The sequence below is a fragment of the Cricetulus griseus genome (assembly GCF_003668045.3).
Source record: "Cricetulus griseus strain 17A/GY chromosome 1 unlocalized genomic scaffold, alternate assembly CriGri-PICRH-1.0 chr1_1, whole genome shotgun sequence".
Classification (NCBI taxonomy): domain Eukaryota; kingdom Metazoa; phylum Chordata; class Mammalia; order Rodentia; family Cricetidae; genus Cricetulus; species Cricetulus griseus.
The window spans coordinates 217,476,764-217,503,310 of NW_023276807.1; the positions used below are offsets into that span (position 1 = coordinate 217,476,764).

Sequence of the window (26,547 nt, forward strand, 5' to 3'; positions counted from 1 at the left end):
TTTCCTCTTCAGAGTTAAGAATTCTCAGCTTCAGACATCCAAGATCACAGAAATAAAGGTTTTTATTGTTACTATTTAAAGAACATCACACAGGCCTTCATGCAGTTGTCACAGCCCTTAAGCCTAGAGGGACCCTAGCTTGATTTAGACAGTGCTTCTCCTTTTATGTCAGCTTCCCTGTCCCAGGCAGGCTCAAATTCATGGGCATTCTCCCTGAAAAGTTACTGCTGTACACACACACACACACACACACACACACACACACACACGCGCGCGCGCGCGCGCACTCGTGCACATAGTGTGCCTGACCTCCGTCTCTCAGAAGTTCAGCAGGTATAGGCCTTGTGTGGTGGTTTGAATGAGAATGGCCCCCATAGGCTCATATATTTGAATATTTGGGTCCCTGTTGGTGGAACTGTTTGGAAAAGATTAGTAGGCGTGGCCTTGGTTGGAGGCAGCTTTGAAGTTTTTATCAAAACTATTCCCAGTTAGCTTGTGAGCTTGTTCTCCCATTCTCCCCGACACATATCCCTCTTGCTCTTGCTCTGCCTTGTGGTGGTTGTGTCAAGATGTGAACTCTCAGCTACTGCTCCAAGTGCCATGCCTGCCCGCCTGCTGCCATTGTTCCCCACCACGGTGGTCATGGGCCCAACTTCTGGAACTGTAAGCTCCAAATGAATTCTTTCTTCTATAAGCCGCCTTGGTCATGGTGTCTTATTGTGGCAATAGAAAAGTAACTAAGACCCCTGTTTAGTATTTGGGTGAGAAAAAAAGAAGGAAGGTCAATGTGTAGTGTCTTCTGTAACCAGTGGCTCTTAAACTTGACTGGGGGCAACTCTATGGCCGAATGAAGAGTGTCTGCTGAATTGTCTACAAAGCACTGCTGAAAGTGGAGCTGAGTCAGCCTGAAAGAGAAAGTATCAGGACCTCCAAGGCCAAGTGCTCAGCACAAAGGAGATTTGTTTGCCCTGTGGAGCAAAGGCCAGGGGATTAGAGACAAAGACAGGAAATAGAGGAGAGGGGCAGGAGAACAAGGGAGAGGAGGAAGGGGTATTTGCTCTGGGGACGGTAAGGACTGTCTCTGGATAAAGGGGAGACAGGTGTGGCACATAGGAAAATGGCATTTTATAAAGGGAAAGGAGGAAACCCCATGTTAGGATGAAGTGTTTAATTATGATTGGGTAAGTTAATTAGATGAGCCAAGGGGTTTCTGATAGCTGGATCTTGGTTGTCAGCTTCAGAAGGAGGAGGAAATGGCCAAATAAGGGAAGAAATATTGGTGGCTAGCTTCTGGAACATAATCTAACTACTTTTAGCAAGGAAGAGGGTATGGGGGAGAAGGGAAAGGCCTGTGGAACCATGCTCAAGTAGGCTAGTGTCCCATCACAGACAATGAAGGACTAGAAACACTCTTCCTAGACAGAAAGACCTTTCCGCCTCTAGCTACCTGTAAGTGGGAGGTGCAGCGCCTGTCATAAGCTGGTTACATGGAAACAGCTTTGTGTGAGACTTAGAAAGGAGAAAGAACCACCTACCTCCACCTCCTTGAGCCAGCTGTCTGTATGCAGGAGTTCTGGGCAACCGTGTGATTACAAGTCAAGCCATGATACAACCGTTCTCTACCCTACCGCCTGGATATTGGCCTCATTTTCAGCCTAACCTAGAAGCAGGGTTTGTGAGAACCCTGGGAAGACCTAGGGCAGAGGGCCTGCTTTCTTGACTGTGTTCTGCATGAGAGGAGGCAACCTCAGAACTTCACTATTGGGCTTCTGAGACACATCCTTGGAGACTTTGGGCCGGAACTCTCACAGCCATTTGCACCATCTTCTATGTAAGACAGGCAAGGCAGGGTGGCAGGGACACTCATTCAAGGCCTCTGTGCCTCTGTCTGGGACACCAGCAGCCAGGCTCTGTTTTCCTTCTCTCTTGTCTACTGTTGTGGGAAGCCCAGTCTCTGAATCCCCCAGAACATGTCCCCTGGGAAGCTCGGGCTCTTTTTGGCACTAGCTGGTCACCGACAGGCAGTGTCGGAGTTTGGTTGTATCACAACTATATAATTTCATTTTTAACTCTACCAAACACCTCACACTGCCCCAAAGCAGACCACCTGTCATAGACCTAAGCTAAGACAAGTCAAGTCAGGGCACTGTCCGCTCCCAGAGTCTTTCTCGAATCAGCCATTGCCCTTTGGGATTCTCTGCCTCAAAATGATCCTCCTCCAAAGACCCTGAGGACTCGTGTGTAAAGAGTTCCTCATCCCACTCCATGTCTTCTCTCGAGATGCTGCAGAGGATCTGTCTGGAGCTCCTCAGGCTGCAAGGGAAGGATGAGGGAGAGAGTCAGGCTCAAGCTGGCCACTGCACAGAGGGAAGGGATACCCAAATTGACACCATTCCTTCTGAGAACATCCATTGCACCCCCCCCCACTCTGGGCTTTAGGGAGAACCTTAAAGTGATACAGGGTGGAGTGTGGGTGGACTTCAATGGGCATTGACCTGGCCTTGAAACAGAAGGTTGAACACATGGTTTATTACTATGGAGTAAAATGCTGTCAAGGAAACTCTGGACCTACTAGGGTTGAGTGGCTTGTGAAGAGGTAAAAGGGACAGCCACGGAGCCTATCCTGTGGTGTGGCCTGAGTGGCTGCCCAGTACAAGGCAAGGGGAATGTGAGAGTTGGTCATGGGAACTAATCTTGGGAGAGAAGGGTCTGGCAGCAGAGAGGTCACAGGAGCCAGGGGCATTATGTCCCCCAGGGGCCAGGCCAGCAGGAAGTCTGGCCGAGCAGAGACTGGTCAATGCCTTCCAAGACAACAGCATCTCAGTGTAATGTTGCTTTCTGCTTGGTGCTCTACTCTGTACAACCCAAGTTGTCATTAGAGATATGCACCAGGTGTAAACATCGGGCTAGAGGGGAAGCAAGGTCTGAACAGAGGGCAACAGTAAGCCAGGCTATAGGCATACAGACTATGAGAAAACATCTCAGCCAAGTCCCACACCCACCCCCCATAAAATCAACAACCTTTGCACATGGGATGAGGGACCCTAAGAAGCACCCGGCAAATCTGAAGCACATTGAGATTGTCATCCAAGAACCAACTGTTAAGCCCAAACACTTACTCTTTTTTGTGGGCTTTGGGCTTAAATTTCAGGGTGTTGAATGCCCCTTCCACAGCCTTGGGTAGGTAAATGGGGTGTCTTTCAAGCCTCCTCTGGGTGCCAGTGACCCTGTGCTCTGTACTCCTTCGAAACCGACTGTCTGTAGTGGCGTGAGCAGCGATGGCCTCAGAATGTCTGCGTGGTGCCCGAAGAATCCAGTTGGAGTGCAAGCTGTGCTCCTGTGAGCTGGTTGCCACTGGAAGAGAGAAGCATGTGACCTGGGCAGCTGACCACTATCAAGGGAGCAGAACATAAAGGAGAGCGGGGAATCCACAGCAAAGGAAAGATGGGCTCGCTACAGTGGCTTCTGAGTAAGGCAGGGGCCAGGGGGCAGAGTCTGACTCAGCAAGTCTGGGGCTGGGGCGGAGAACCCTGATCTGTCCTTACTGATTCCGGAAAGATGCCCCAATGCATTGCATATTGTTCAAAGAGATGCTATTTTTGTTAAAAGTAAAATATAAATAAAATCTGAATGTTTTGAAAACCCTTTGTGAAAGCCATATGCTCAAGTGTGGACAGTAGTAGTGACTTGCAGATGGTATTTGTCTTTTAGTTTCTTTTTGAAATTAGTTTTTAGTTGTAATGACCTGCATGTGAGTGGGGGTACTCTAAGAGGCCAGAAGACAGGGTTGATTTCCCTGAAGCTAGAATTACAGGAGCCCGGTGTGGGTGCTGGAATCTGAACTCTGGTCCTCTGTGAGAGCAATGCTGCCTCGTAACTCTTTGAGCTGTGGCTCCTAGCACCTTTGTTTTCTTAATGATTCTGTGTGCTGTCTGGTCTATTTGTTTTTAGTGAACATAGATTATTGGTGCTGTTGGGGGAAAGGAGGTGTGCCAGAGGACAACCTTCAAGATTCACTTCTCTCTGGGAATTGATTGAATTCAGTTTGCAGGCTCAAGGGCTTTCACCACTGAGCCCTGCCACTGGCTGTTGTATGGCTCATTCTTCCCAATTGCACCCGTCCCTCCACATTTCCTGGGGGAGAGGGGTGATCACCAGCATCAGTGGTGAACAAAAGGTCACCACAAGGTCATATGTGACAGAACCAAAACTTTGGAGACTCTACCCAACACTGTAGAAAGGATTATAAACATTTCTAATTTATGTATTTATGTATGCTTATAGTTTATATAACTATAAACAGTTGCTAGGGGGGAGACAGAGCAGTCAAACTTTGGAGAGAATGTTGTGGGACTTGGGAGTCCTGAAGGCTGTCAGGACTCAGGAGTTGTCACCTGTGTTGGGGTGGGCTTCCTGGCAATGCAGGTCCTTTTGAGTTACCCCTGCTCTTTGTAAGAAACCCCTCACTCATGCTCCTGTTAATAACCTCAATAAAAATTCATTGGTTCCACAGTTTGAACATTGGTGCACTGGTTACTGTGGTCTGTCATGGGTTATCTGTCTAGGCCCTAGCCTCTAGGTTAAGTAGACATATTTATGTGATGTCTCCCCAGAAAAAGTCACACAACACTGGCCTTTTTTTTTTCTCTCTATGTTTTGTTTTTTTCTTTTCTTTTCTTTTTTCTTTTTGAGGCAGGGCCTCACTGTGTCATCCTGGTTGTTCTGGAACTCTGCATAAACCCACAGAGATCTGCCTGCCTCTGCCTCTCATGTGCTGAGATTAAAGGTGTGCTCCACCACACCTGGAACAATGACCTTTCTTATGTTTATGTTTTGTTTTGTTTTGTGTTTTAAAACAAGACCTCATGTATCCCTGGCTGGTTTTGAACTCTCTTTGCAGCCAAAAATATCCTCAGACTTCTGAGTGTCCTGCTCCGCTCCCGAGTGCTGCAGTTGCATGCATCATCAGCATGCCTCGTTCCTGCCATGCTGGGAATGGAACTCAGGACTTGGTGCATACTCAACAAGCCCTCTTCCAACTGAGCTACATTCCCAGCCTTCATACAGTGGGCTTTCATGACAGCCATTGTTTTCACTATAACCATAAAGATGTCCTATGTCCTTTATGGTTCTGTCATCCTTTCCTTGGTTTTAGTGGGTTCCAGGCCACTAAAGTGCACAAAGCTGCATGCAAGATAAAGTGACCCTCAGTGGTGTCCCCTTGGCATCCACAGAAGCCATCATGGAAATACAGGGGTTGCCACAGCCAGAACAACAATAAACCAGGAGCCTGCCTTGGGTGAGCATTACAGAATACTCAGGAATTACCTACTATTGGTACAAGTCACCATTCTCTTGTTGTCCAAGAGCTAGAGACTCTGGATAAAATCATTGGTAAGTTCCACAGTTTGAGGGTGGGGGAGCCAAGGAGAAGATATTAGCAATTCTGGAATGTAAAAAGTGGCTCAACTCCTAAGTGGTGGGACCTCTACTTTCTGCCAGGACACCAGTTACATTTTGGTTAAAAGTAAAACTTACCCCACTGTCCTCCCTCTCCAGGGGCTGTCTGGGTCTGGCCGTACACCCTGACCTCACCTCACCTCGGCTGTGCCTAATACTCCTCTTTAGCTAGGTTAAGAAGAGCTGAATTTTCAAACCACTTGCCCGTTTCCTTCTTTTATAAAGTGCCCATACCTCAGATATATACATCTATGTCCCAGGAGGTTTTAGTTTTTTGTTGTTGTCCTATGTATTTGCGAGTATGCCTTCCTCAATTTCCCACCACCCCGTCATTTTTTTTTTTTTTTAAGGCAGGGTTTCTCACTATCCTGCTCACTGATTCAGCTAGCCTGGCTGGACAACAAGCTCCAGGGTTCCTCCAGTTTCTGCCTCCACACACCCTCCCCCACCCAGCACTAAGATTATAGGCTCACACCATCACACATATCTGGCTGCTGGGAATTGAACTCTGGTCCTCATACTGTTGAGGCAAGCAGTTATAGATGAGCCATATATTAGGGCCCTGAGGTATGGATTTTTGAAACAGAGTCTCCTTATATAGCTTAGGCTGCCCTCCAAACTCTTGTCTGTCCTCCTAGTTCACCCTTCTAATTGCTGGGATTATAGGTGTGCACCATCATGCCCAGTCTGTTTGAGTCATTTTGATTACACCATTAGGTAGATTAAAGAATGTTCATATTCCAGAATTCTCATCTTGCAAAACAGGAACTTTCCCCCCTGTATGACACCATTCCCCGCTGATAGCTTTTCTCTTTAACCACTCCTTCTTGCTTTCGGTCATAGAGTGTTAGGGGGTCCCACCCTGACAGCTGTAGTAAAAAAACAAAACAAAGCACAGGTGTAGGCTGGGGCAGTGGCGATAAGGGCAGCTGAGACAAGGTAAAGGGATCAAGCCTGACATGACAGTGAAGGAGTCCCTTTCAGCCAGGAAGGTGTGGTCCCTGATTCCATCCCAGGAGCCCACTCAGAGCCCCACTTTCCTCCAGCACATTAGGGTGCCTCTCCTAGCCCTCACCATCAAAGTCCACGTCTTCATTTAGCAGGTCAGCCTCAGCAGTCCTTGGCCGTTTTTCTGTCTCTAGCTCTGCAATGATGGAGTCAAAAAAGGCGATGGCCTCGGCCACATCGGTGCTGAACTGGGAGTATTTCTTTGAGGTTGCTTTCTGCAACAGAAGAGCAGGGGAGTGGGTAAGAGAGAGTTGCCTGGGAGTTACTTGGGTGTCCTAACATACAAAAGCCAGAAACATTGAAAAGGATTAATATTTCTAAAACTAAATGCATATGGGGTTTTGTATTTGTGAGGTTTCAGAGGAAAATTCATGGCTAGGACATGGATTTAACCATGGTACTTATCACTAGGCAGATGGATTGTTTTTTAAAGGATGGAATACTGTGTGTCCACAAAGAAGACTAGAATCTTGTCATTTGTTACATTGTAGATGGAACTGGAGGCCATTATCTTAAGTGAAACAAAGCAAATACTGCAAGGCAAACACTGCATGTAATCATTCATATGTAGAAGTTAAAAGGTTTAGCTGATAGAAGTAAAGGGTTTTAAAAACTATTGTCCCCAGAGAGGGGGGTCAGGGAAGAGAAGAAACACATAGAGGTTAATGTGTGCCCAAATAGACAGGACACAGCACAGCAGAGGTTGTAGTTACAACAATGTATTGTATGTTTTATAAAGAACTAGAAAAGGGTCTTGAAGACTCAACAGAAAGAATAAGTGTTTAAGAAATTCTCATGGTGGAAACACTCCTCATCACTACTTACTGCAAATACATATCACTCAACCACAAAAATATGCATAACTATTACATGTCAATTAAAAGGAGCATTGACAGAGTGTCTTGTAGAAGGAAGATCCATGGCCACTGCAGGCTGTCTCGACTCCGAGGGGGACTGTGAAAGGGAGGACAATGACATCTATTTCTGTCCTGGTCAGATTTATTATCAGACACCAGAGAAAATAATTTCCTCTTCTTCAGCCTTCACACCAACTCTCAAACCGCTTTATAGGGAGAAAATGACCCACAAACACTGAGAGACACCCACATCGTGAAGCCCCGGTACTGTGGTGGGCTCCACAGAGAACTTCAGATGAGATGGGCAGGACAGACATATGAACTGAGAAAGGCTCCATGAGGAATTCCAGAGAAACGAACAGGGTACAGTTTACTGTTTGCCAGTGTGGGCTGTTGGATGAGACATGGAGTCCCACTCTGTGAGGCTTTGATAGTGCTTTGTGGGCATAGCATTAAACATGAACTTGTAGAGAGACACTGTAACCATGCCTCCTAATGGCTGGCTACAGGTGTGCCTGGCCACGCCCATCAGGGTGTGATCAAGGTGATGTCCGGGTGACATGTGAGAGGTTTAAAGGGACAGACAAGGCACATGGTAGCTCTCTTTTCCTTGCTGCTAGATGCAAGCCCCTTGACTTTGAACTTCTCAGCTTCCTGAACTGTAAGAATAAATCTAACTTCTTCGTAAATTACTCAGTATCGGAATATTTGTTATAGCAACTGAAAATACACTAGGACAAGTTTTATGTTTTGGAGATTTCAAAAAATTATTGTATTCCCAGCAGTTTGATGACAATGCTGCATTGTCTTTTGATTTTCATTGTCTCTGATGAGAAATCTGTAGCTTTAATCTTTATTCCATTGTACAAAATACGATCTTTTCTGATGTGAGATAATGTCCTTGTACACTGTAAAGATTTGTCACTTGTATTGGTTTAATAAAACACTGATTGGCCAGTAGCCAGGCAGGAAATATAGGTAAGGGAATGAGACTAAGAGAATTCTGGGAAGAGGAAAGGCAAAGATGCAGTTGCCAGCCAGACACAGAGGGAACAAGATGGGAATGCCTTACTGAGGAAAGGTACCAAGCTATGTGGCTAAACATAGATAAAAATTATGGGTTAATTTAAGTTGTAAGAGTTTGTTAGTAATAAGCCTGAGCAACAGGCCAATCAGTTTATAATTAATATAAGCCTCTGTGTGTTTATTTGGAACTGAACGGCTACAGGACCAGGTGGGACAGAAACTTCCGTCTACACTTTTCCCTCTTACCTTCCCAGCAGTTTTCTCATGGAACACCTAGGTTTTACTGCTGTAGTTTATCTTCCTAGTCACTTTTTAAACCTCTGAATTCTGTGGTTTGTTGTGTATGTCAATGTTGGAAAGTTCACAGCTGGTTCCTCACTGGTTTCCTCATTTACCGTTTCTCCTCTGATTGCATTTGAGTCTACTAGTGTTCTGCTGGATTCTTTTGCTAACTTTTCTTGTTGAGTTGGTTTTGATTGTTTCTTATCGTTCATTCTGTCTTCACCTTTGCTGATCCGTCCTTGTCTGTAAGCTGTCTGTAGTGAATCCATTGTCTTAGTTAGGTTTCTATTGCTATAATAAAACACCAGGATGAAAAGCAACTTACAGAGGAATAAGGTATATTTCCCCTTACAGCTTATAGTCCATCATCCAGCAAAGTCAGGCCAGAAACTCAAGGCAAGAACTAGAGACAGAAACTGAAGCAGAGACCATGGAGGAGTGCTGCATACTGGCTGTTCCCATGGCTTGCTCGGCCTACTTTCTTATAGTACTCAGGACTACCAGCCCACAGGTACTAGCCACAGTGAGCTAGACCCTCCCATATTAATCATCAATCAAGAAAATGCTCACAGGCTTGCCCATGGGCTAATCTGGTGGGTGGGCTTTTCCTAACTATGCTTTTCCAAATAGCCCTAGCTTGTGTCAAGTTGACATAAAAACTAGCCAGCACAATTGATCCCTTGTCAACTTAACACATAAACATGTTTTTATTCAACTGTAACCCTTCCTTTCTTATTTATCCCCAAGATATCACTGAGACATTAGTATCAATACCTCAATATAAAATAAATTCCAACCTTTGAAAGTCCCACATACTTTAAAAATTCAAAAATCTTAAAATTTTAGCTTCTTTAAAATACCAAAAGTCTCTCTCGAAGTTTATCTAAAACATCCAGTCTCTCTAAAAACCCCCAGTCTTTTAAAAATATCCAATCTTTCAGAAATGTTCAAAGTCTTTCTAAAATTCCAAAATCTCTGCAAAATTCCAAAGTTACTTTAAGATATCCAGGATATGAGTTCCTGTAAAACCAAATAGCAGGTTAAATAATTTTTTTACTCCAAGAAGAAAGAACCAGAGCACAGTCTCCATATGAACAATGCAAAACTAATCTCCAAAAGTGTAAGTAACTCTGTGTCTAATGTCTGACATTCACAAATGGCTCCAAAGAGCTTGGAGGGTTGTATTTCTCTGGCTCTACTATTCACAGCGCACTCAGCTTGTCTCACAAGCTCCAGTTATCAGCACTCCACACCTGCTGCTGTTCTCAGTGGTCATCCCACAGTACTGGCATCTCCAAATTGCTGGGGTCTCTGCAGCTGGGCTGCACCTTCCCCAACAGCCTCTCCCAGGATCTCTTCAGGAACGTTGACCCTGCCACGTGGTACCAACCCTTAACTTCTCTCCATGGCCTTTTCAGACTTGGGGCTTTGATTGCAACTGAGGCTGCGTCTTCACCAATGGCCTGTCCTGGTGCCAACCTGACCTCTGTGACATCTTCATGCCTTCAAATCCAGGACCATCTGAGGGGTTTTCAGATGTACAGAGTTAAGTGCTGGCTCAGAGGACAGCCATGGCCTCCCTGCCCCAGAGCTTCTGTGTGCTGGCTCTGAGGAACACTTCCCTGAAGATTTTTCCTGCAAGATGCTGGTCTCTTGTTAATCACAGCTAATTCTTTAGCTTCAGCTCACCAGAACCCCGTATTCATGTTCAAAATATTGAACAGCCTGAGATTCTTTAAGGGAACCTTGCAAACTTCCCTGTGAAACTTCAAAGGCCAGGCCTCCCTTACCTGCATTGTTCTAAGCATTATCCTCCAGTTCCCACGACAGCTCATTAAGCTCTGAGCACTCAACGGCTTTTCTATCCCAATGTCTCAAAGTCCTTCCACAATCCTCTGCAAAACATGGTCAGGTCTGTCACAGCAATAGCTATTCATTTCTGTCTTAGATAGGATTTCTATTGCTGCAATAAAACACCCTGACCAAAAGCAAGTTGGGTAGGAAAGGGTTGATTTCATCTTATAGCTACAGTTCATCACCCAGCAAAGTCAGACGGGGAACCCAGGGCAGGAACGGTAGACAGACTCTGAAACAGGAACCATGGAGGAGTGCTGGCTCCCATGGCTTGCTCAGCCTGCTTTCTTACAGCACCCAGGACCACACGCCCAAGGGTGCCACCAGCCATTAATTAGCTGGGCCCTCTCATAACAATCATTAACAAAAATTGCCCACAAGCTTGTCCATGGGCCAATCTGGTAGGATGACTTTTCTCCATTGAAGTTCAAATAACTCTAGCTTGTGTCAAGTAAACATAAAAGGAGCTAGCACCCTCACCAAAGGCCCTGCCTATTCACAATGTATCTTTGCTAGTCTGGTCATTGGATTCATTCTGAAAGTGTCTGTCTTTTTACTGGAATCCTCCACCAGACATGCTTTCCACTTTCCCCACTTGGATCTTTAAGCATCAAAAAAATTGTTTAAAAACAATTCACTCCCGGCTGGTCCCAACATCTGTCACTCTGAGTCTTGTCTGTTTAGTGCCTTGTTTTTTGACACCTCTTTCGTTTCCCCTTCCTTGTGTGATGTTTTTGTTAAAATCTACACATTGTGTTGTCAGTAGGCACTGAGGGTTTTGGTATCTGAAAGCTGTCTTTGCTTTGCTAGACCTTCAGTTTGGCTTTTTGACAGTCTTAGGCAGCCTGATGATGCTAAAACTCTTTTGTTGCTATGGCTACCATGCATGGATCATTTTTAAATTTCTCTTGAAACACAGTGCTTAAAGAGGAGGCCAATTAATTTCCAAAGTGCTTCTTCTGCCTCAGCGTAGGTCCCCTCTGTGACGCACTTGCCAGAGGATCCTTTCCCCACACTGTGGCTGTCTCTTGGCAGCGTCCCACTACAGTCACTACTAGATGTTTGTCTGCATGGTAGTGGCCGGTAGGGAGACAGTCTGTTTTTATGACCAGTCCCAATCTTAGGCAGTACCCTATGTTTGGGGGATGCGACCCTCTCACGGGTTTTGCCCTCCTCAGCATCTGCAGTCTTGGACCCAGGATCCCTCATAAACTCCCACACTTCCCTCCCCAGGAAACTTCTTGTTTTGGAAGCTGCAGAAGAACAATCTGGCCTGGGGTTTTTATAGCATCATCTGAAAGGAGCCGTCAGCAGCTGGTCCCTCCCATAGGCCAGCACTGTAAGGGATAGGGCTTAGGGTCTGCCCGTCTTTTGGTCTTTTGTGAGCATCCTTATGATAATAGAGAGAGCTTCCTGTGTCTGTGGCCTTCCAAGCCTCCCCGACTCTCTAGTTGATGCTGTGCTATTGCCAGTTGTCAACAGCTCTAGGAGGCTTTCCGGGTATATGGTTACTCACTTAAGCAGGTACAGCTGTTCTGCTGAGACAAGATGAAGGGGACATGATGAAGACATGGGAAGGGAAAAGAGCCTCCCACACGAAAGTCAGATTGAAGCCTCTCACCATCGTAGATGCACAACTTCTATGCAATTAATTAACATGTTCTGCAAAGGCTGAAGACATACCGTTAATATTCTTTTCATATATAGATATTTTGTGTTTAGATAGCAATGTGTCAGGCTTAAGGCCTGAATGTCTTTTCCCTAGACATCGCTTGAAATTTTTCAAAAGAAAACGATTAACTTTGTTTGCAGTAAAGATGTCCTACTTTCCTGCATCTAGGGGACCTTGCCAATTGTAATCTTGTGAAGTGACCCCCTCCCCAGGAACCACCCTATGAGCTCATTTAAGCTTTTCAGCCATCCTTTAAAGACAGTAACTTCAACTCCGAATCCCTGCCCAAGTCCAATACATGAGTTTGGTAAAATTAGTCAAGAGAGAGGCACGCTTCTTGTGCTGCCACTCTGCTCTGAGAAGCACACACCCATTCTCCTGGCTGTGACACCCATTCTCCTGCGTGTGTCTTACTTTCTTCTGAGCGAGTCTCCTTTTTTTCTTAAACCTTGTGCTTAAGATTACATGAAAATATTAGTAAACCCCAACTCTGCTTCATAAACTTGCCAATCCTGAAATTCTTCATGGCATCAAAGCTAAGAACCCTGCTTTGACCTGAGGTTTTGGCCTAAAAGTCTAGGCAAATGCCTCTGGCTGTCGGGAGTGACAATAGGGACTTGTGGCCCTGTCTCTGCCTCCCCCAGTAAGTATCAGCACTCGCTGCAAGCCGCTTCCAATTCTCCCCTTGGACTTTAGTTTGGCCGAGTTCCCAGGGACATCAGCTATCTGGTGATGCCAAGAAAAACTATGAGCATGCTGCATATTTGGATGTTGTTGTTGTTATAGAAATGGGTCTAGGGAAGAAATGGTGGCTCATGCTTGAAATCTTAGCACCTGGGGAGGGAGGCAAAGCATCTCATTTATGGCCTCCTAGGCTACATGACACCCTGTTTAAAAACATAAAATAAAATATTTAAAAGGTGGAGTGGGGATATAGCTCAGTGGTAGAGCACTTGCCTAGAACAAATGAAGCACACAGTTCAATTCCCAATATCATCAAAACATAAGTTAGTCTATTAATTGATTGATTACATTAATTAAAATGGGAATCTTATTCTTTCTAGGTCTCTACATCCCAAACATCTCTCAAATTAATATTATATTAATATTATATTTTTCATCTTTCTTTTTTTGTATCTCTTTTACATTGAATATCTGGGTTCCAGATGATATTAACAAAGTAATTTCTTCCATCTTACTGTACATAATCACATCAAAGCATGCCGAACACTGAGCATGAATGCAGCTGAGGGTCCTATGTCCCCAGCCTTGTCAGTGTCAGCTGTGTCCTGCCCAAAGCATTTGGGAATAACTCTTTTCTGTGATTGTGCTGGTGACTTGGTAGTGAGACACTGTCACAGGCAGCAGTTGGTTTTCAAGGTTTACTATTCTAGTTTTTTTTTTTTTTTTGAGACAGGATTACTCTGTGTAGCCCTAGCTGTCTAGCTGTCCTGGAACTCCCTTTATAGACCAGGCTGACCTTGAACTCACAGAGATCTGCCTGCCTTCATCTCCCAAGTGTAGCTTTCAAGATTTAAAGGCTACTCTTGTTTCACTCTCCTTTAATGCTTTAAAAGACACGACAGCATTCGTGGTCCCACCAAAATTAGAACCATCGCTCAAGAGAGAAATCGTTTCCATGACAGTCTCTTTTCCTTGTGCCCCTGCCCCTTTAATTAGTCTTTGTCTGTCTTTCCAACATTTCTTTTTGGAAATATAAGCAAACATGTAGACCACACACAGGTTAGCATCACTCTGAACCATGGAGCCATCTCTCTGGGGTCTGAGGGACAGCTCAGAGGCTTGCTGCATGAATATGGAGACTTGAGTTTTGATCCACAGAACCCACATGAAGTCAGGCAAGGTGACACAAATCTGTAATCCCAGCTCTTCTATGGTGAGGTGGAGATGGAGAATCTCCATGAAGGGTAGCCTGGTTTACACAGCAGTGAACAAGAGCCCCTGTCTCAGATACAGGGCAAATCAAGCACAGACACCCAAGGTTGACTGATGGGAGAAGTCCTTCTGTGTATATATTTGTCTTATTGGTTGATAAATAAAGCACTGTTGGCCAATAGGAAAGCAAGATAGGTGGGGCTATGAGTCGAGGAGGATTCTGGGAAATGTAGTAAAAAACAGGAGTGGCCATGTGATCCCCGGAAGAGAGGATGTATAAGACCGGTGTCCTTGGTAAGATAAGTCTTTATAAAATATATAGATTAATGGTTATGGTTGATACTTAAGACAGAGCTAGCAAATAAGAAATCCTAGTCATTGGCCAGCAGCATGGTAACTATTATAAGACTCTGTGTGTTATTTGGGGGCCCTAACATGGCATCGGAACTCAAGAGGCTGGCAGAGAGAGTTATCATTACAGTTGCCCTCTGATCATCACATATGCACACCTCCCTTCACATACATGAACAGGCACACATGAGAATACACACAAGATTTTCAAAAAGAACAATAGTAAGTATATTTATGCTCATGTTAACTCAGTGAGTCATATATAATACACACCTGTGAACACGGCCGTCTTCACTCTTCATCCAGTGTTCAACTCCCTAGTCTACAGAGAACCTTCATGCCCCTTTTAATAGCTGCATAGTTTTCCACTGTATCCATGCACCATGGCAACAACTGTAGTAATCGTCAGATTATTTGTAAGAGCCAGTTCCAGCAATTAGTGCTACAATGAATAGTCTTACATCTGTGTTGTTTTGAACATTGTCAGTAGGAGCCTAGCTTAAGGCAGAGCTGTGTGAGTACACAGTTTACTGTGAGTAACTTATTAAAGAGACAGTGGTGAGTAAACAACAGGTGGGCGTTTCCTTCATGGGAATATACCTTGGAATGCTTCTGAGTGGATTTTGGGATATTTTCACATATCAAAGCTGAGGCTTCATCCCCATCCTTCTGACCTATTCTTGTGTCAGTTCCTCCTTTCACTCAGAGACTGAAGATTTAGGGATCCAGCTGATATTACAGGAAAACCTACCTTACAAAGAAGTGATCAGCAAGATGGGGTATCTGCCACTAGCACACTGAGTGAGTCAAGAGTCCTGCAACCAGGAGCTCAGAACTCTAGGCAGATGCCATTGTTTCCTCTCTACCTTAACTATTTAGAAAGGCCTGGTGTAATGTAGCCTGCTTTCTGGTGTAGGCTGATGGCCCCTTTGCCATCTGCCCTTCTCCAGCCACTGGGCAGGAAAACCTCTCTCTAAGGGTATCTATCCCAAAAAACAGAGGCACTCACTTGTGTTCACAAGCAACCTCCTGTTGTCCTACCCTTGTCATTGTCCAAGCTCCCCTGGCCCTGTGATGAGGGAGGTCCTTCTGTGTATATGTTTATCTTATTTGTTGTTGAATAAAGCACTGTTGGCCAATAGGGGAGCAAGATAGGTGGACTAGGAGTCGAGGAGAATTCTAGGAAATGTAGTAAAGAGAAGTCTTGTGATCCAGGCAGGAAGTGACATAGCAGGCAGACTCAGAATATAAGCAGGGACAAGCAGGAAATCGCTCTCTTCCTCCTCCTCTCTTCTGTGTGGAGCACCCATGTGATCCCGGCAAGATAAGATGCCTGCTGCTGGCATCAGATAAGATAAGTTCTTATAAAATATATAGATTAATAGTTATGGTTGATAATTAAGACTGAGCTAGCAGATGAGAAATTCTAGTCATTGGCCAGTAGCATTGTAATTGATATAAGACTCTGTGTGTTATTTTGGGGCCCTAGCATGGTGGCAGGCTTGGGTGGCTGGCAGAAAGATTTATTATTACAGCCCCGATACTTCATCAACAGGGAGTTTGATTACTTTTTCTAGGTGGAATCCTTTGCACTTCTCCAAACCAAACCCCATCATATTTCTCACTTTAGTTTCTGACTCCCTGAGGCAATTTCCAATGTTTTTCTACATTTACCATCCTCCTGCTCTACTGGTACCTAGGCTGTTTTTTGTTTATTTGTTTGTTTTTTTCCTTCTGGATTCTGTCAGTAATTATCTGCAGAAGATGTGAGTCCTCCCAAATGACCTTCTCATTTGAACAAGAGGAGAGGGAAGGGAAGGAGATGCTACACCTGCACCCAGTACCAAGAAAATCTCCATGAGCTTCTAGTCCCTTTCATCCTTTCTGACCTGTCCATCTATGTCCTCGTACCCCACCCTACCCCAACTCAATGGTCAGAGAGTCAGTTCCTGTGTTCTCTCCTCTTTGAAGTCCTCACCCTGGCTGCCCCAGAGAGAGCTAGACATGCTCTTCTATATTAGTGTTCTGCCTTATGTATGGAGGTCTACCTGTTGGACACTGAGTCATGCCCACTGCTGCTCTACACTAGATCCACACCTCTTCCATAAGATGCTATTGGCCAACCACACATGGCGTAGGATACCATCTACAAAATGTAATCTAATCAAAGGACTTCAAGAACAATAAGCTTCAAAAACTCCAACTACAACATCCAACCTTCTGTCATCTTTGCCCAAGAGGATCAGGACTAAGCAATGTGTATCTTTGCTTATATTCTTCCTTTGTTTTAGACAGTGTCTGGTTATTTGCCCCTGGCTAATCTAGAACTCACAGAGATCTGCCTTGCCTCTCCTTCATGAATGTTGGGATTAAAGATGTGCACCCAAACACCCAGCCCCAATATGTGTCTATTCTTTTAACGCTATAGTATGTAAGGAGAGAGGTGCCCATAATTGAATGGGACTTAATTTTTTTTAAAAAAAAAATGAGACTTCATGAAACAAGACCTATCTACATGCAAAACAACTGAGAGAAAGTACAGTCACCGGGATTGAATGCAGGCATGCACACATCCCCATACATGTTCTCCACAGATAAGCTAGACGGTAAACTTGTCCAGACTGAATGAACACTCAGTGAAGTAGACAGCAGAGCTGAGGAGATCAATACAGCTAATTGTTGCTGTTGTCTACTACACTTAAACACTGAAAGAGGAAAAACAACAGCCAGGTCCTCAGTGTTTGGTTGGAACTTCCAGTTCACTCCTGTGAAAGCCCCATTTCTCTCTCCAAACACCAGACTCTCAGAAAATCTCCATCAAAGAAAAGCTACCAAAAAGTCCAATTCCACATTCTTGGCAGATGTGGTGGCTCCTCCCCTGAAGTCACCAGCAGCCCAAGTCCCCACCCAAAGCATCCCATACTTGGGCACAAACCCATTTTGTGGCAGACATATCACCACCTCTCCATTTCAGGGTACATAAGTGCCCTGCTTTAGTTTGGCCATGTGATTTTCTCCTACCCCTTCTCCCACCTCAATCTCTGGGAACTGGAGGAGTCATCCAGAAATTGCTTCGCCCAGAATAAACTTGATCTTTTATTTTTCGAATTTTGCTTGATCTGGCTTACTGCTTCAGCAGAGAAACTTTTTATCTGGGTACAGAAAACCTATCACTCAGACCTCCAGCCAGATGGGTCTGATGATGTTTACCCGAGGCTAGTATAGCTCCCACAGGAAGAAAGCTCAGTCCCAGAATACCCCTATTTCAACTCTGCTCACATGTTCCAGGTCATCTTCCTAGCTGTGTGTCTGACTGTGATTGAGAATTCCTGGAAAGAAGCAGAGTCTGCAATGACTGTGTTGCAAGTCCAGAGGCTAATCACCTTATATCAGGCTAGTTTTAGTCTCCTGGATAGCCTACCTCTGTGTCAGTACTAATGTCCTGTGAAAAAATAGATATTTGGACTTAGCAGACCCACCAGCTCCTACCAACCCAAAGGCTAGAATGTCATCAGACAGTGCCTGAGGCCCTATAGAGAGAGTCCTCCCTGTTGTGTAAATGTTTCTCTGGCATACCCACCAATGTATTTTTAAATTGCCTTGATTTATGACTTCCTTTGTTCTGTTACTATAAAACTACACAAAACTGCTTCCACATTTTAGAACATTATATTTGGGAAGACTGGAATGTTCGTTCCTGGGTCATGGGAACTTAATTATGCTCCAGAATAAACCGTATCTTTTATTCCTTTGAGGTGAGAGTTGTTTGTTTCAACAGAACCACCCAGCTATAAATCAGGGTTCCCATTACCTCCTCCTTGGGTTCAGTTAGTTCCTGACAGTGGCTCACATGACTCTGCTGTTTTTATGAAGCATGTTTTGAAGGAAACCCATAAACAAAGGTAAAGGGTGGGACAAGGTGTGCTGTGCAGGGAAAGCATCTCCTATGTCCCCTTGGGGGCGCTACACTCCTAAACCTCCACCAATTCCTCTTGCTGGTAGGAAGACTTCTGAACCCAAGCTTTTCAGGGTTATAGGGGGAGTCTATTACACAGATAATGGTTGATTAAATCATTGGTCACTGGGAACCAGGTCAGCCTCCCCCCATACCCAGAGGGTTGCAAGTCCCAAACTCTCATCTTGCTTTGGTCTTTTCTGCAGCCAGCCCCTACCTAAGGCTACCAAAGTATTAGCACACAAAGGCAGTACAGTGGGTATCCTAAGGATTTTAGAGAATAAAATGCCAAGAAACAGAAATCGAGGCAAATATCTGTTACATAGCATCATGTAAGTGGAAAAGATATTAAGAGCTAATGGCCATCCACTTCTGACCCACAAGCCATGACTCTAGGAATCTCTAGTTTAAAGTAGTCTTACATAACTTCAGCACTTGGGAAGCTAAAACAGGAGGTTTGTCATGAGTTCCAGGTCAACCTGGGCTCCAGAGTTAAGACCCCAACTCAAAAGACAGAAACATAAATAAATAAGATGTCTTAGAGACTACAAAGTAAGATATACTCATGTATAATTTTGATAATAATTTAATGTGTATTTTTTAACTTTTTGCCTTTAAAATTTTTACTCATAAAAACTGTTAATGAGATCCAGTTGCTTATGTAAACTTGTTAATACATAAACACACACACACACACACACACACACACACACACACACACACACACACGTACTGGGGTTGGCAGATTTAACAAAGATACAGAATGGGAGCTAAATTTTGATTTCGCACAATGAATAATTTTCTCAGTATAAGTAAGTGCTGAGCCTGAAATGCTGTCACAGCCCTCAGAGTCATAGCCATCTTTCCCAGGCAGAAGAATTGCTTGAGCCTTAGGAGTTTGAGATCAGCCTGGACAAACCAGCAAGACTCCATTTCAAAAACTAACAAACAAGCAGAAACAAAACATAAGAACTTAAGAACTCACCCATCATTTACTAGAAACTCTAATTTAATTGGGTATCATCTTTTTAGTTTGTTAACCCCAATATGGAAACACACAGGGGAAATGATTGTCAAAGTATACACCTAAACTTATATAATAATTATTTTCAGATCATAGATTTTTAAGTTATTTTTATTTTCTCTAGATATCTTGTGTCCTACAAATTGCATCTAAAGAGCAAATATACCTTTTTAAAAACATATCTTATGAGACTGAGCAGGCCCAGTGGAGAACTGACCCTGAGAGCTAAGTATCACCAGAAGAAACACACTTTAAAACTCAGCTGCCTGTGTGGTCTTTCTCTGCAGTCCAGCTGGTGCTCAGCCATTATTAGAGTTCTCCACACTTGAGTCCTGGACACTACTGTTGTGAGAGAAGGTGATTTTCTTCAGTCAGGTGACAGGAAGAGATGTGCCTTTTGCAGCTAGTTCTTTCATGCACAGCCTAGGCTGCTCAATGCTAGAATGTCCAGAGAACAATCCATGGGCTTTCATCTGACAGAGATGGATGAGCAAGAATCTTCACTTGAATAACAACCATTCCACACTGGGGACTCCACAGGACTCAACCTCCTCCCAAGATGACCCCCCTCACCCAGCCTGAGCTCTAGGAGCTCTTCTCCATGATTCTGGGATTGAAGTCAGATCCTGTTTATGGTAGTGGATGTTATTTTATAAAAGTTATAAAAGCTATTTCAAAATAACTTTATCTAAAGGATTTCACAAGGTTAAATAGTAACGCATGAAGTCTGGGGAGACAGCTCAGTGGGGAAAGTGCTTCTTAAACAAGCATAATACCCAGAGTTTAAATCTCTAGCACCTACCCCAAATTGGGGGCAGACAGGCAGATCCCAGGAGATACTGGCCAGCAAGCCTAGCCAAAACAGCTCAGTGGGAGACCCTGCCTTGAGACTACAGTAATGTAGACAGTAATAAAGAAGGCTATCCATTATCCTGCTCTGTGTGAGCAACCACACAATCAGCATCCACACATCTCTGTGCACATACCCCCCTCAACACACACAGTTTAATAAACTAATATAAAGCTAGAACTTAATTCTCTGTGTCTAAAGTAAGAAAGCATGTATTAAATGCATGTCCCTTCCGCTTACATAAGCCTTCTAAGATGCAATGCTTAGGAGAAAGCCTGAGCTACTTTCTTCTGGTAGTGATAAGAAACCATGAGCAAGGCTGCCTCTGAAAGAATTTATTTGGGGCCTTGATTGCAGTTTCAGAGGGTTAGAGTCCATGACCATCATGGCAGGGAACATGGCAGCACACTGGCAGTCATGGTGCTGGATCAGTAGCTGAGAGTTTACACAAATAGGGGGCAGAGTGAAAATTAATCAGCAATGGCATGGGGTTTTGAACTTTAAAGCCCACCCCAATAGTGACACACCTCCTCCAAAAAAAAAAAAAAAGGCCACATCTTCTAATCTTTCCCAAATAGTTCCATCAACAAAGCTTTCCAATATATAAACCTGTGAGGACCATTCTCATTCAAACCAACTCAGAGAACATTTTCTCAAGCTGGTGTCTTCCAAACTAGAACTGTTTGTGGAACTAACCTTTCCTAGGGCAGTTCCTAATTCTGTCATGAGCTAGACTTCTAGGCAATGATAACCAGATAAGCCTTAACACTGATCATGTTTAATTATTAAAAGGCAATTGCATTGGTAGTCAAGTAGTACATCTATATGCCAGTACTTGATTTTTCAACTTTTTAAGATTTATTTATATTACTTTCATGTGTATGTGTACATATATGTGTGAGTGAATGCCATGTGTGTGCTTAGGGAGGCCAGAGAAGTCACTGGAATCCTTGGAGCCGGAGCTACAGGTGGTTGTAAATTATCCAGTCTTGGACATTTGCTTGGGTCCTCTGGAAGAGCAGCAAGTGTTCTTAACCTCTATACCATCTCTCCAGCCCCACAAACTAGCTTTCTTTAAGTATTTTCTTTTATTGGCTGTGTTTTATATTCATCTTATGTAACTTGGTGGCCATTGCTTGTTAATATCCCAAAGAAGCAGTTTCCAACAAAGGACTCAGACAAATCCCCCTCCCCCTGGGATACTAGGATGTCATCCACAGGGCAGACAGCATGAAATTCAATAGTGGACTTCAAATGGGCTTGGCCTAAGAGCCATCCCTTTTATACCTCTTAGTTGCTTAAAATTTACCCATAAAGGTTTTTATTGGCACTAACTCCTTGGCCTCTGTTACTTGTCCCTCATGACATGTGGGACCATATTAGCCCATTTGGGATAGATCTTGTCACAGTAATAAAGGAAAGCTGATATCAAACCAGATGGCTAATCATCAATGTCTTCAAAGAAAATTGCTCAGAAGCAAGAAGGGGAGTCATCAGCTCAAATGAACTCACACTGGGCAGGGAGGCTGAAGAAGAGGGGTCTTGAATTTGAGGACAGCCAGGGCTTCATAGGAAGAACCTGTCTCAAAACCAGCAACAAAGATAGAATCACTTATGTCAGCCTTTCTGAGAAGTTCCAGCTTTGTGGCTCTTTGGTCACATGATCTCATGGTCACATGTGTTCTTACCTTGGCCCTTCCAAGGCTGCTTGTGATACTTGTTTCAGTAATAAAGTTATTTCAGAGATTTTCACTAGCACAGCATATCATTGCAAATCCCCCAAAACTGAGATCTGAAAACAAAGAAGAGAACTTCCCTGACACTAGAGGAGACATTTTAGAGCGATTTGTGCTGTGGGATTGCTGACACAATGGTCCCCGGAGAATTAAAAATCTCAAGGCTAAGGAACTACATCAGTCAATAAAGCACTTGCCACACAAGCATGAGGACTTGAGTTCAGTTCCCACCACCCTCATAAAAAGTACATTTACAATCCCGGTGCCAGGGAGGTGGGTTCTGGGAGGTTGCTGGCCAGCCAACCTAGACTAATCGGTGAGCCCCAGACCTCAGATAGAAATGCTATCCCCAAATCCAAAGTAGGTGGCTCATGAGCAATAATGTCTGAAGTTGACCTCTGACCTCCACACATACACATGCATGCACACCTACTCAAACCACACTACACGTGAGCGTGCACGCACACACACACACACACACACACACACACACACAGAGGAGAGTTAAAATTCCCCTAGGGTTCTCCTGCTTGCAGCATGGAAAGGCTGAAACCCCACTTCCAAGGAAGAAACTTGCCTCCAAGAAAGAGATGTCACGTGGTGCTACCAACTTTTCAGGACCACCCTGCAGGCCAGACCAGAGACAAGCTAGTGATGGGTCAGTAATGAGGCAGGGCATACCTTGCCCAAAACTGCTTCCTTATATATCCTGCTTGTCTGGTATTAAGCCTAAACTCAGAGCAGTGTCCTGAAGATGAATAATTTCTTCCTCTTCTCACTGCAGCTGAAATAATTGCCTCTCCTTCCTCCTCTTTTTGCTCGTCCCTATCTCTTTAATTGGTGTACTGAGACAGACGGCCCATGCATTCCAGAGCCCAGGCTTTGACAGTAAAACTCTGGGAACAACTGAATTCCTTCATTTGTTCCTCTTCTCGATGTGGCCACATTGAATAAATCTCCTTTCTCTGCCTTTCATGATTGCTTTTCTCTTTAACTGGAATTTGTTGGGACCTCCCAAGCCTGTAAAACTTCCAGTTACACTATTTTCAAATAAGATCCCCTTTTGTGGTGCTGGGGACTAGATCTTCAACTTGTGAATTTTGAGAGACTACATAAAATTCAGCCTGTAATGGAAAAGCAGGAAAAAGAATAGTGGGGCCCTAAATCTTGACTATTGTCAGGACCACGGTGGCCCTGGAGACTAAAGGTATCTCCTAAGCCTAGCATATGCCTTTCTGTAGGCTGAAGGCAAAGGATGCCAGCAGCTGCTCTGTGGCTGCTTGTTGGATGTTTCTGGCATTTCTGAGGTGACAAACATGGGTGCAGCAGGATGGACTGGGTACCAGCACCTGTGAGGTAGCACTATTCCTCCCAGGGCATGGCATCATATCCACAGCTTTGCCACTAAACAGGCCTAGAAAATTTAGAAGAGCAAAAATTCTAACTTCAGTCTGTTCACCTTCAACAGCCTTTCAATACTCTCCCTTCTTATGGAAAAGACCCTAAAACAGCGGCCCAAAGAATGACAATTGCCCAGTGCCGACAGAGAAAATAGGCTTGGCACCTGGGGATGGGGGGGTAGGGGTAGGGGGAAGCTCCCCTCCCTGGAAGAGATTTCACACCATTCAGACAACTTCTCTCACAGCTAATTCAACATACACATTTCTTTCTATAAAACAGTAACTTTGCTCCAGGAAAGGGGACAGAATCTAAGAATTTTCTACCTCCAGTTCTGATTAATCTGTAAATAAATCCATTTTCCTTTACCAATGTCTGCTCCCAAATTTCTTCTGAAATGCAGGAAAACCAATGAGCAATGAACTGAGCTGCCAGATAACCTGCGGAGGTCACACATGGCAGGCGGCCGTGTGCCTTACAGCTGTTCCGCTGGACTAGAGCTTTTGTGTGTCTGCCCCCATCCTCAGCACCATAAGAAGCCAGCTGTGTCCTAACAGGGAGGGCTCCATCTGCAGGGAAATGCAGAGCTGTTCTCCACAAGCAGCTAAGCAAGACCTAGAATCCCAGGAGAGTCAGGCTGGAAGGAAGCCCAGAGCCTTGCAGCCTCCTTTGTCACTAGTGCCAGTTTCAGTAGAAGAAACTGACTCAACGCCCAAGCCAACTGGCACAGACCTCAGCATCTTAACCCCAGACTAGGAGGCCCTCAATGGATCTCAGTACTGACACACTTCAACAGTTAAAATGATTATTTAACCCATTTCAACCTAGTCGGTAAAGCATGAGACTCTTAATCTCAGGGTCGTGGGTTCGAGCCCCACGTTGGGCGCCACATGTATGATTAAAGTCTCTTTATTCAAGAAGACACCAAGGCAAAACACAGGCCAGAGCTAGGTTATAGAACCCAGCAAGCGCGGCCAGAACAAAAGGGCCAGGGTCCCCACGTGCAGCCCCTTAAGAAGCTCCCTTACGTCACCCCGGCTTTCCTTCACCACGCCCTTATGGGCAAGTCCCGGGTCCACCTGGTACCTGTCCCAGGACTATTGGGCGGGGCTAGGGTGTCTCCCTACAGCAAACAGTTGAAACTTGCAAGCTAAACCAAGTCCTAGAGATTTGATAACAGTCCAATCAGACATTCAACTTTAATAGACCTTGGAGAGCCTGCAGGACACTCTGGGGAGAGAATAGGGTCTGCTCTGAACACAGTATGGCCATCAGGAAAACTTTTTTTTTTTTTTTTAGAAATATGCAACAGATGACACACAAACCCCAGGTACAACAAATAACAGTGGGAAACAGTAGCATGGTGACATGGTAGCATGGTGGCACAGGCTTCTAACCCTAGCATTCAAGGGGCCCAGGAGGGAACACTGCAAGTTTGGGGCCATCCTAGGCTACTGAGAGAAACTCCTGGCATAAAATGAAATAATGCCAAGGAAATGAATAAAAAAAGAAGTGGCCCAGCAGACAGAGATGGGTCCCCGAACCTCAGTTTGCCCATCTGAAACAGAAGATCTGTCATATTTGAACTCTACAACAGAAAAGGAAGGTAATATGCACAAAACCTTGCAGTAAGCATCAACAGTGAGGCAAACACACAAGGTTTCTCTCAGGGTTGCCATACTTGTATCTGGCTTGAGGCCTTTCACATGTGATGACAGCAATTGTTTTAAGAAGAGTCATCATTTGTGGGGAGATTTGTTTCTGTTCCCCCAAAGCCATGCAAGCATCACCCCCTCTATCAAGTCAGGCAATAAGTGATATGTTCAGATTCGGGGGAGGAACCTGATGCCTCTGAAGCCCCTGCCCTTGTCCCCTGCTCTAGATCTGTGCCAGTTCTCTTCAGCAGTAAAAAGCAGCTTCCCCCAAACGCAGGAACCTGGAAAGTCTGGGGACTGCAGCCCATCCTGAGTCCTGTCAGACCCACTCAAGAGGGAGGACTTCCAGCAAGTGTCCCGAGGCTCTGGGAAGAACCATGCCTTGCAGCCAGACTCCTCCACACTTACCTTGCCTTCTCCTGGGGTCCTTTGTGCTCCCTTGGAGGACTTGGAGGATGTGGACCCAGCACCCGGTGCGCGCCGAGGCCTCAGGTCACTCAGGCTGCTGAGATACTTCTTGCGCAGGGCCAGCAGCTCCTGAAGATATTGCAGGCAGTCCTGGGTGCGCGAGTACATCCAGGCACGGTCCTCCTGCTGCAGGTAGTGCAGGCTGGTGTCCATGCTGTGGGTGCTTCTGTACTTCTTCAAAGACTCGCTGGACTTCTCCAAGTGGTCCCCAACTACGTACATGGAGCTACTACGAATCAGTCTGACGGTGGGGGTGGCTCCCGAGTAGTAGGGGCCCTCGGCTGCCGCCTTCCCCTGTGGGCTGAGGTGGAGGATGGAGTGGATCTTTCTGAACATGGTGCTCCGTTTCCCTCCGTGGGAACCGTTGGCTGACTGCACAGGTGTCACTTGATCCAGCTGCAGGCAGAGGAGCCCATTTCCAGGCCCTGCGCCGCCACCTGCCTCCCAGAAGGCTCAGCTCTCACAATCCCAGCGAGGAACAGCTGTGTCAGGCAGGCAACCTGCAGGTCTCTCATGGGGGACACTTACGTGGGACAACCAAGATGGCACGCAGAGAGGCTCCCTGCAGGAGACAGTGCCCAGGCAGGCCTTTCGAACCAGTTGTTGAAAAGACGTCCTATGCTTTCCCATGGAAAGCGTCAGCTAGAGGGAACTAGTGGCGACATTGTACCTGCTTAGTCATTGTCTTTCCTTTGCGTTTTCCATCCTCGAGAGCGATCCGGTTTGACTTGATCTTCAAAAAGATTTTAAGATTCTGCCTAGGCTGAGCTGGCCCTGGTGCTGAATTCTGTAGGTCCGAAATAAAATCTTATTCAACCAAAACCCAGCCGTTGCTCTGGATAAGATCCAGCCCCCCTTGTAGGCCAGGCTGGACACGACCAGGGCCCTTGGCAGGAGCTAGCAGATGCCCTGATAAACCCGGCCCTGAGCAGGCATCCGAGCGTCCTGGAGGAGGCTGGCGCTGCGTAAGAGGACCTCAGTGGTCACCTGATAGCAGGCCTTTGAGGGCTGGAGGACTCAGGTATCTGGATCACGACTTTTTAGCACAAATGCGT

At 45.2% G+C, this 26,547-nt stretch overlaps 1 protein-coding gene across 1 annotated transcript; it reads right to left on the bottom strand.

Moving 5' to 3' along the window:
• Window positions 1-2,138: 2,138 nt before the first annotated feature.
• On the bottom strand, window positions 2,139-25,828 carry CUNH13orf42 (chromosome unknown C13orf42 homolog). Its single transcript, XM_027390048.1, has 5 exons — window positions 25,438-25,828; window positions 24,568-24,587; window positions 6,536-6,683; window positions 3,120-3,354; window positions 2,139-2,313 (listed from the first exon to the last, which is right to left on the bottom strand). The coding sequence occupies exons 1-5, from the start codon at window positions 25,826-25,828 to the stop codon at window positions 2,139-2,141; spliced, it is 969 nt and encodes a 322-aa protein (XP_027245849.1).
• Window positions 25,829-26,547: the final 719 nt, after the last annotated feature.

Coding starts and splice junctions, on each gene's coding strand:
- CUNH13orf42 (XM_027390048.1), bottom strand. CDS start 25,828: ATGTTCAGAAAGATCCACTCCATCCTCCACCTCAGCCCACAGGGGAAG. Junction 6,684..24,567: donor GCTCTCCAAGGTCTATTAAA/GTTGAATGTCTG, acceptor CTTCTGTTGCAG/AAAGCAACCTCAAAGAAATA. Junction 2,314..3,119: donor CCCAAAGCCCACAAAAAAGA/GTAAGTGTTTGG, acceptor CTTCCCTTGCAG/CCTGAGGAGCTCCAGACAGA.